Here is a 9,575-nt window from a genome sequence, read left to right as displayed (position 1 = left end):
GAATGATTTTTAAGCCTTGACACTATTGAGACATGGATTGTGTATGTTTGCCATTCAGAGAGTAAATGGGAAAGAAAAATATTTAAGTGCCTTTGAACGGGGTATGGTAGTAGGTGCCAGGTGGTTTGAGTGTGTCAAGAACTGCAACACTGCTGGGTTTTTAACACTCAACAGTTTCCTGTGTGTATCAACAATGGTCTACCACCCAAGGGACATCCAGCCAACTTGACACAACTGTGGGAAGCATTGGAGTCAACATGGGCCAGCATCCCTGTGGAACGCTTTCGACACCTTGTAGAGTCCATGAATTGAGGCTGTTCTGAGGGCAAAGGGGGGCGCAACTCAATATTAGGAAGGTGTTTCTAATGTTCTGTGCACTCAGTGTATACACACACACATTGTTACAGACTCCCAAACCATAATTACACACTACCAGGCCAGAGAAACACAAACACACGTCAGCACTGAACACACTGAGTCAGCAGGGGAGTGTGTGTGTGGAGGAAGAGGAGGAGGAGGAGGATGGAAAGTTTTTCATTCATGCAAAAAAAACAGCAACCAGTCAGTCAGACACTGTTGAGTGTTTTATTGTTATATTCTGAGTGGTAACATCTGTGTGATGGCAACAGCACATACTGTATGATTACTGGCACAATGCTTCACAAGAAACAATACAGCACATACTGTATGATTACTGGCACAATGCGTCACAAGAAACAATACCCCAGATACAGCCTTCTGTAGAACTACAGATCATCTACTACCATATGCTTAGGTGGATTAATAATTCATTGATTTAAATCCAAATACTTTCGTATAAAAGCTTTACATTTGTAATTAATGTTTTTTGTTCTAAGACAAATATTAGCGGCATATTAAACATGTCAGTCATCAGGAGAGCACCAGATCACTGACATACTAAATCAGCACTGAACATTATAAAGCCAGAGAGGACTAGCTAGTGTTACACATGAGGAGGAGCAGGCAACAGCAGTACAGATAGGACTAGTGTTATCATAGTACAGCAGGAACAGATTGTAGTGGTCAGCCCTACACATCTGACCACTACACATCTGTAATGACAGGGTCACTACTACAGGCCAGCATACACCCTTCAACAACAGACTGAAGGAAGACTAAAGAACTCGCCTACCTGGACGCTTGACCTGTCTGACCTCTAACCTCTGTTCCATCCTCCGTCCAACCTACTGTTTGCCATACTGGAGCTCACATTGACTAGATCAGGGTAGATAGACTTTAGTTTTACGTTAAAAAAGACTGTAAAATCACAAGGAATTCAGCTAAAAATGAGTTTAGTTTAGGAAATGTTTCCAAGTATTCTCACAAATAAAAAAAAGACATGATAGTGTCTCAATGTATGAAATTATTGTTATTTTCAAATACCATTTATTTTTTGTCTTAGTTGTGGTCAATTTGCAGTGTAACTAATCAAAAGAGAACCATCGCGTTCTCCCAGAAGCTTGGCTGGTGCATAAAACCTGTGAATTCAGACAAACAAAGAGGTGTAATGGGTTCACACTCAAAAATATGTTGCATAAAGCTTACTTCATTATTCAATGTGTTACATTTTTTTACTGCATCAGGGATAGCGCACACAGACGTTTCGTCTGTACAGCCTTCTTCAGTGTGTAGGTACCTGTTTACAGTGTACAAATTATTATAATTATTTTCCATGCCCCCGACCATCCTCTCCGACAAAAATGTCCTGCGACTGAATCTAGTTGCCTACCCCTGGATTACAGTAGATCTCTTTAGTTCCATAGGCAGGAGCAGTCTAGAGGTTCCTGGAAGCTGTAGTCCACCAGGGTAGCATTGCGTGAGCAGTAGAGGGTGACGGAGCGGGTTTGTAGTCCACTCTCTCTGCAGCACTTACAGAAGCGGGCGTGGCTGTTGATGTTGAAGTTAAAGATGGTGGCAGACGGACACTTCCCATCACACGAATACACTGTCAACTGAGAGAGAGAGAGAGAGAGAGAGAGGTGGTAAGATTTTATACTCAATAAAAAAAAATCTTATTGATACTGTTTCTCTCTTACTGGTGCGTTGCTCCTGCAGTCGTCTTTTCTGATGGTAGTTCGGATTGCTACACGCTTACACGTCTTACCGTCCTCCTTACCTAAACACACACGCACACAGAGGAAACGCTGAGATACACGCAAGCACACACACAGCTTTCAGCCCCAGAGTCCTGTCATTCACACAGTAAAAGGCCTATTGAGCAGGACTCTTTTGCCTAGCAGCGGGGGCTCAGTTTAATTGACAGCCAGCTGACTGGGGGGGCAGTTCTCATGCCAGAGACCCAGCTCCCATTGGCCACTGGCCTGAAGTTAAACTCACTCTAGCCAATTGGGGGTAAGCCACAGGGGGCAGAGGGGCAAGGGATGATGGAATGTTGAGAGGTAGCAACATGGCGTCCAGCTCTACACTTGGCCAAACTCTCTGTATATGCGAAGGAATGGGGATGATTCTTACTCACATAGAGGATTCAGCACAGCAATAACATGTTGACACATTGGAATGGGGTTTTGTCCTGAGGAATGTTTGGTGAACCTTGACCTGTTGTTTATATGTATGGTGTGGTAGGGTTAGGGCTAGACAAACACACACTGTGATAGGTGAAGGATGAGAGGTCGTGGTACCTGTGTCACAATTAGTACTACCAGTGAGGGTTATGGGGTGAGAGGTTAAAGATGAAAGGTGGGAGGTCGTGGTACCTTTGTCACAGTTAGTACTACCAGTGGGGGTTACGGGGTTAACGGTAAACGGTATAACACCGACTCCAGAACCTGGGAGCAGCGGCAGGAACATCAACGTCAGGAGAACGATAGGAGAACACACAGGTTAACGTTGGTTTAGAACACATTGAAAACACACAGAGGAATCAGCGCAGTGGCATGCACAGCCATGGGAGCCAGACAATGCTCTCTGAGACTGCGGACGACAGCCAGACGGCCAAACACTCAGGATTACTACACGCTGATGCACCAAGGCTCATTCTCATTGGCCAAACTAAACACCAAGCATCACCATTGGCCAAAATGTAACAAAAACAAGCATTCCCATTGGCCAAACTGGTAAAGCAGGCAAGCGGACAAGGAGGCAGAGCTGCTGTATTACTGGGAGAGCAGACTGGGTCTGTGTTCTTCACCTTTACATGCACAATTTGTGTTTAATGGGACAGTTCACCAGTGGTGTAAAGTACTTAAGTAAAAATATTTTTAAGTACTACTTAAGTAGTTTTTTGGGGTACCTGTACTTTACTTTACTATTTATATTTTTGACAACTTTTACTTTTACTTCACTACATTCCTAAAGAAATAATGTAGTTTTTATTCCATACATTTTACCTGACATCCAAAAGTACTTCATTTTGACCGCTTAGCAGGAAAATGGTCCAATTCACACACTTATCAAGACAACACATGGTCATCCCTTCTGCCTCTGATCTGGCAGACTCACTAAACACAAATGCATCTTTTGTAAATTATGTCTCAGTGTTGGAGTGTGCCTCTGGCTATTCATACACTTTAAAAACAAGAAAATGGTGCCATATGCTTTGCTTAAAAGGAATTGGAAATGATTTATACTTTTGATGCTTAAGTATATTTAGAACCAAATACTTTTCGACTTTTACTCGAGTAGTATTTTACTGTGTGACTTTTACTTGAGTAACTTTCTATTAAGGTATCTATACTTTTACTCAAGTATGACAAATGGATAATTTTTCCAACACTGCAGTTCACTTAAAATACAAACTGCCTTCCTCTTACGGATATCTAGAAAGTACTTTATGGATTTAGAGAGTCTGTTTAGCTACAGTTTGTCATTAGCGTCATTGAGTGTAAAAGAAAATTGGAGTGGTAGGACGGACCATTGTTTGCATGCTGTTATTCTCCAGATAACTGTGAGTTATGATAATTTATCCACTAAATAAAGTACTTTCCAATCAACAGTAAAATCCTTCTTCAATATTATCAGGACCATCAGGCAGATCTAAGACCACCCCTACAGCAGAGGCTGCTGGGTAGTGTAGTGATTCATGCTGGTTGTTGCCAGCCAACCACAAGCTTTTACTCTGCCTTAGGCTGCTACAGGCCACACACCCCAACCAGTCAGCCAATAAGCCCAACCGTTGCCAGGCAACGCCCTGCCCACCCCTGTGATTGACAGCTGAAAGCATATGAGAAGCAAATGTGATCGGTCACTTACACGTTCTGCAACAGCCGTCCACATAACTCTGGACCACGCCCCCATTCTGCAATGATTGAAGAAAGGTTACAGACAGACCTCATTGTGTGTGAATGTTAGTGTGTGTGTGTGTGTGTGTGTGTGTGTGTGTGTACCTGAGTGCACTCTGTGTCGTTGAAGGGGGGGCAGACCACCCCTGAAGCCAGCACCACGGTTCCCCCTGCCGTCTCCACACAGTCGTACCGTGTACAGTTATCCACCCAGGAGCTCCCCGCCTGTTCACACACACACCGTCAAAGTTATCCATCCAGGACTTTCCTGTGTGTTAGGTAGATTATTTGTATCTGTTTGGCAGTATTAAGCTGTGTGTGTGTGTGTGTGTGTGTGTGTGTTCTCACAGTGAAGACCTCAGTGGTTCTGTTGTGGATGTTGAAGGAACAGGAGACGTTCTTACAAGAGCCACAGCACACCTGAGGATCTGACGATGCTACGTAAAGCTGGTGCTGAGAGATGGGGGGAGGTCAGACGGGAGGAAAGTCAGAAGGGGGGGAGAAGTCAGAAGGGGGAAGAAATCAGAAGGGGGGAGAAGTCAGAGGAAGGGAGAAGTCAGAAGGAGGGGAGAAGTCAGAAGGGGGAGAAGTCAGAAGGAGGGGAAGAAGTCAGAGGAGGGGAGAAGTCAGAGGAGGGGAGAAGTCAGAAGGAGGGGGAGAAGTCAGAAGGGGGGAGAAGTCAGAAGGAGGGGGAGAAGTCAGAGGAGGGGAGAAGTCAGAAGGAGAGGGAGAAGTCAGAGGAGGGGAGAAGTCAGAGGAGGGGAGAAGTCAGAGGAGGGGAGAAGTCAGAAGGAGGGGGAGAAGTCAGAAGGGGGGGAGAAGTCAGAGGAGGGGAGAAGTCAGAAGGAGGGGGAGAAGTCAGAAGGGGGGAGAAGTCAGAAGGAGGGGGAGAAGTCAGGGGGGGAGAAGTCAGAGGAGGGGAGAAGTCAGAAGGGGGGGAGAAGTCAGAAGGAGGGGGAGAAGTCAGAGGAGGGGAGAAGTCAGAAGGAGGGGGAGAAGTCAGAGGAGGGGAGAAGTCAGAAGGAGGGGGAGAAGTCAGAAGGGGGGGAGAAGTCAGAAGGAGGGGGAGAAGTCAGAGGAGGGGAGAAGTCAGAAGGAGGGGGAGAAGTCAGAGGAGGGGAGAAGTCAGAAGGAGGGGGAGAAGTCAGAAGGGGGGGTGAGAAGGGGGGAGAAGTCAGAAGGGGGGGAGTCAGAAGGGTTTACGTAACTCTGATCAGGATGGAAGTTTGGGGTGTGTGTGAGAGAGAGAGACATACCGGGCCACACTTCTGAGAGCAGTTGACAGCGGACACGTCCATGGCGTAGTATCCGGTGTGTGTGTCACGGTGTGTCAAACAGTGAACGGTGTAACACAGCTCTCCTTCATAGTACTGAATCAGGCTCTGCCCTGGCCCCAGCACCGTGACTCCCTGGAACACACACACCTCTGCCTTCTCTACACACAGAGGTCAGGGGTCAGAGGTTAGGGGTTAGTAGCCTAGGGTGTGTCTGTGCATAGTGTGTGTGTATGTGTGTGTACTTACTGCAGGTGTAGCGGGGGCAGCCACAGATGCTTCTGCTATCTGGAACCTCCACCTGCATCTCCCCCTGAGAGACCAGAGACGTTACTATGACACACACAAACACACACACATGCACGCATGCACATTGCACACACAAACAGGAATATTCCTGAAGCTGACTGACTCACCACCTGACAGACTGGGAGAGAGCTGTCCTCACACTGGCATTCTGAGAGAAGAAGAGAGACTTTGTTTACTACAGAAGTGGAGGCCTAGAACCATGCTCTGTTTGGACCACAAGATTTTTCAAAGACACAGTTCTGGGCATGATGGTATGTGTGTGCATTTAGATGTGTGTGTGCAACTATTGTGTGTGCAAAAATGTGTGTTTGTGTGTGTGTGTGTGTGTGTGTGTGTACCACAGCGGTGGTCGGGGCAGCAGTGTCCAGGGTGGGTGGTTTGGACCAGAGACAGGCCAGGAGAGCAGGTCAGAGACGACTCAGGACACAGGTTCACATCACACACTGCACACAGGAGAACACTGCTGTAAACAACAACACTGTGTGTGTGTGTACATGTATGTGTGTGTCTGTACAGCTTGTATAGTGTGTAGAGTATAATGTGTGTGTGTTACCACAGTGGTATTGAGGGCAGCAGCTGTTGGTGGTGTTTAGATTCACAGCTAATATCTCGCCATCGGAACAGGCCGGGACGGGCTCGATACATGACTCACACACTGCAGAAAGAAGACACACACACCGTTGGCCACTGACTGTTTTTGTCCGATCGTCGGTCCTCTACTTAAGGGCAACTTCTACCCAAAGTCCAGCTGCAGTAATGTTGGACGGAGACGGTCGACCCAGTAAGCAGTAGAAGGTTTGACCTTACCACACAGGAAGGAGTAACAGCAGGAGTTGTCCTCACGGACCTCCACTAGGAACTGATCTTCTCTGCAGTCAGGGGCGGTGACGGGGCGACAGGCATGGGGGTCGCACTCTGAGACAGACCAATCACAGGACTCAGTTATTAAACCGAACCTAACAATACCAGTGAATGATTAAAGCTATTATCTTTTGGTTCAGTACCTACCACAACGGTACTCTGGGCAGCAGGACAAGGCACTGTAACCAATCACCAGCCGGTTCCCATTTTCACAGGGCGGAGCCTCACTCTCACAGATGGTCAGATTACACTCTGAGAGAGAGAGAAAGAGAGAGAGAGAGAGACAGAGAGAGAGACAGGGATGCAGCTTGACTCTCTTCAACATACATATCAACAAATTGGCGAGGGCACTAGAACACTCTACAGCACCCTACTAGAATCTGAAGTAAAATGTCTACTGTTTGCTGATGATCTGGTGCTTCTGTCCCCAACCAAGAAGGGCCTACAGCAGCACCTAGATCTTAAGCTCAGACTCTGTCAGACCTGGGCCTGACAGTAAATCTCAGTAAGACAAAAATAATGGTGTTCCAAAAAAGGTTAAGTTGCCAGGACCACAAATACAAGTTCCATCTTGACACCGTTGCCCTAGAGCACACAAAAAAACGATACATACCTCAGCCTAAACATCTGCGCCGCAGGTAACTTCCACAAAGCTGTGAACGATCTGAGAGACAAGGCAAGGGGCTCCCGAGTGGCGCAGCGGTCTAAGGCATTGCATCTCAGTGCTAGAGGCGTCACTACAGACAACCTGGTTTGAATCCAGGCTGTATCACAACTGGCCGTGATTGGGAGTCCCATAGGGCGGCGCACAATTGGCCCAGCGTCATCCGGGTTTGGCCGGATGACGATTTATTTGATTATTTATTTGACCTTTTTTACTTTAACTATTTATTCTTTGGGAACTTGTGTGAGTGTAATATTTACTGTTCACTTTTTATTGTTTATTTAACTTTTGTTTATCCATTTCACTTGCTTTGGCAATGTAAACATATGTTTCCCATGCCAATAAAGCCTCTTGAATTGAATTGAGAGAGAGAGAGAGAGAGAGTCGATGGTATATGCAGGTGTCTAAGCATGCATGTGTGTGTGTGTGTGTGTGTCCTCACCACAGATCTTCTTGGGACAGCAGGCCCCCTCTTCCAGGACATCCAGTACGTACTCTCCCTCCCTCTCACACAGCGGAGTGGGACTAAAGCTGCAGTCAGGTTCTACTGCCACCACAGAACCGTTCTCCAGGCAGCGGAACAGACAACAGCCACGCAATGACCCGTTCCACACCTCCCCAGGGGCCCGCGGAGACCCCTCGTTATCCGTACACACTACAAACACACACACAGACATACGTTATCAGTACACTCTAAAAAACACAGAAGCAGAGCACAAGCTCATAGAGCTGACATACTAGAGCAGACACACTGACATACAGCTGACATAGAGCTGACATAGACCTGACATAGAGCTGGTATAGAGCTGGCATACAGCTGACATAGAGCTGACATAGAGCTGACATACTCACCACACTGCTCCTCTGTGACGCAGTAAGTGGAGTCTGCTCGGTGCAGGATGGTTCCAGAGCGACACACACACTCCTCTCTGATGTGGGAGCAGGTGGTCTCCTCATAGAACTCTCTGTTCTGACAGGTCCGGGTGGTACAGGTCGACACACACGCCTGGTACTCCCTACCTGAGGGACACCTCAACGCTACACACACACACACACACACACACACACACACACACACACACACACACACACACACACACACACACACACACACACACACACACACAGACACACCGCAAGAACATACCGTTGTGACGTCACCAGCTAATGCAGACCTGATGTGTGTGTGTATTAGTGTGTATTGGTGCGTGTGTGTACGAGGTCCTTACGGCAGAAGTTGTGTCGTCTCCAGTTGATGCAGACTTGGTAAGTGTAGCAGACAGCTACGTAGGCTGCCAGGAAGTCACACTGGTGGGCCTTATAGTGGAGGTCCCCTGCCCACATCACATCACAGAACTGCTCTGGAGACACCTTGCTGTGGCAGGGAGTGAAAGGTCTCTGTCTGAGCATGGAGAGACAGGTGGAGCAGTCTCCAGTGGTACAGTTGTCCCCGATGCGTCGTGTGTGTTCCGTGTCCTCTGAGGTGTGGACCCTCCAGGCCTGCAGGAACAGACCCAGGTCTGCCACCTCCCTCACCACCGTACCGTTAGGCAGCTTCAGGTCATCAGCCGGGTTCCCGTCACAACACCCTGGGAGACACACCAGCAGGGACTAAAAGGTGCTCAACCAACGTGAGACAAGGTGCAACCAAATAATAGCATGAGCATTGAGAAGGAAGAGGCGCAACTCTCAATCACAATTTAAAACAACTTGATACTTTATTTACAAAACTGTTACGGATACACTCATGTTCATCACACGCACGGATTAACAAATGCACGCCCACACGCGCACACCCTGACGAAATAGGCCAGGAATAGGGTAAGGTCTGAGAGAAACGTTCTCTCTTCTCCAGGTTCATTAAATCATGCTAGTGGAAATCTTCAAAACAAACCCACATCCCTGATCTGACAATGAAGGATGGAAGCGAGAGAGTAAATGCCAAATCTAGCTTATTTCATGGATGTCTTACCACAGAGGCCTCTAGTAGGAACAGATGTATTGGAGGGGGCGGTGTATTGCAGCACCATGATGCCAGTGCTGTGGTACCATTGTATGTTGACTCCTCCAGGAGTGGTGATCAGGTACATACTGCCTGTGTCCTCTACTGACAGAGCCTGGCGGGAGAAAGGCAGCCGCGCCTTGATGTGGTTCACTGACACCTGTATACCCACACACACACAGATATAGCATGAGTTGTGTTCTACA

At 47.4% G+C, this 9,575-nt stretch overlaps 1 protein-coding gene across 1 annotated transcript in view; it reads right to left on the bottom strand.

Moving 5' to 3' along the window:
* Positions 1-571: 571 nt before the first annotated feature.
* The window catches only part of LOC115151357 (otogelin-like protein), a 58,811-nt gene continuing 49,807 nt past the window's right edge, over positions 572-9,575 (bottom strand). The window contains exons 40-55 of the mRNA XM_029695271.1: positions 9,340-9,529; positions 8,597-8,956; positions 8,220-8,405; positions 7,810-8,022; positions 6,851-6,955; positions 6,650-6,757; positions 6,396-6,497; positions 6,181-6,285; positions 5,950-5,990; positions 5,783-5,846; positions 5,516-5,694; positions 4,608-4,712; positions 4,365-4,484; positions 4,231-4,276; positions 2,058-2,137; positions 572-1,973 (exon numbers count right to left, since the gene is read on the bottom strand). Coding sequence (XP_029551131.1) covers positions 1,773-1,973; positions 2,058-2,137; positions 4,231-4,276; positions 4,365-4,484; positions 4,608-4,712; positions 5,516-5,694; positions 5,783-5,846; positions 5,950-5,990; positions 6,181-6,285; positions 6,396-6,497; positions 6,650-6,757; positions 6,851-6,955; positions 7,810-8,022; positions 8,220-8,405; positions 8,597-8,956; positions 9,340-9,529 — 2,205 coding nt within the window. The 3' untranslated portion in view covers positions 572-1,772. The remainder of the gene's footprint in view (positions 1,974-2,057; positions 2,138-4,230; positions 4,277-4,364; positions 4,485-4,607; positions 4,713-5,515; positions 5,695-5,782; positions 5,847-5,949; positions 5,991-6,180; positions 6,286-6,395; positions 6,498-6,649; positions 6,758-6,850; positions 6,956-7,809; positions 8,023-8,219; positions 8,406-8,596; positions 8,957-9,339; positions 9,530-9,575) is intronic.

The sequence above is a fragment of the Salmo trutta genome, chromosome 17, assembly GCF_901001165.1.
Source record: "Salmo trutta chromosome 17, fSalTru1.1, whole genome shotgun sequence".
Lineage (NCBI taxonomy): Eukaryota > Metazoa > Chordata > Actinopteri > Salmoniformes > Salmonidae > Salmo > Salmo trutta.
The sequence above is the reverse complement of the archived record's forward strand: the minus strand, read 5'-3'. Positions and strand labels throughout refer to the sequence as shown.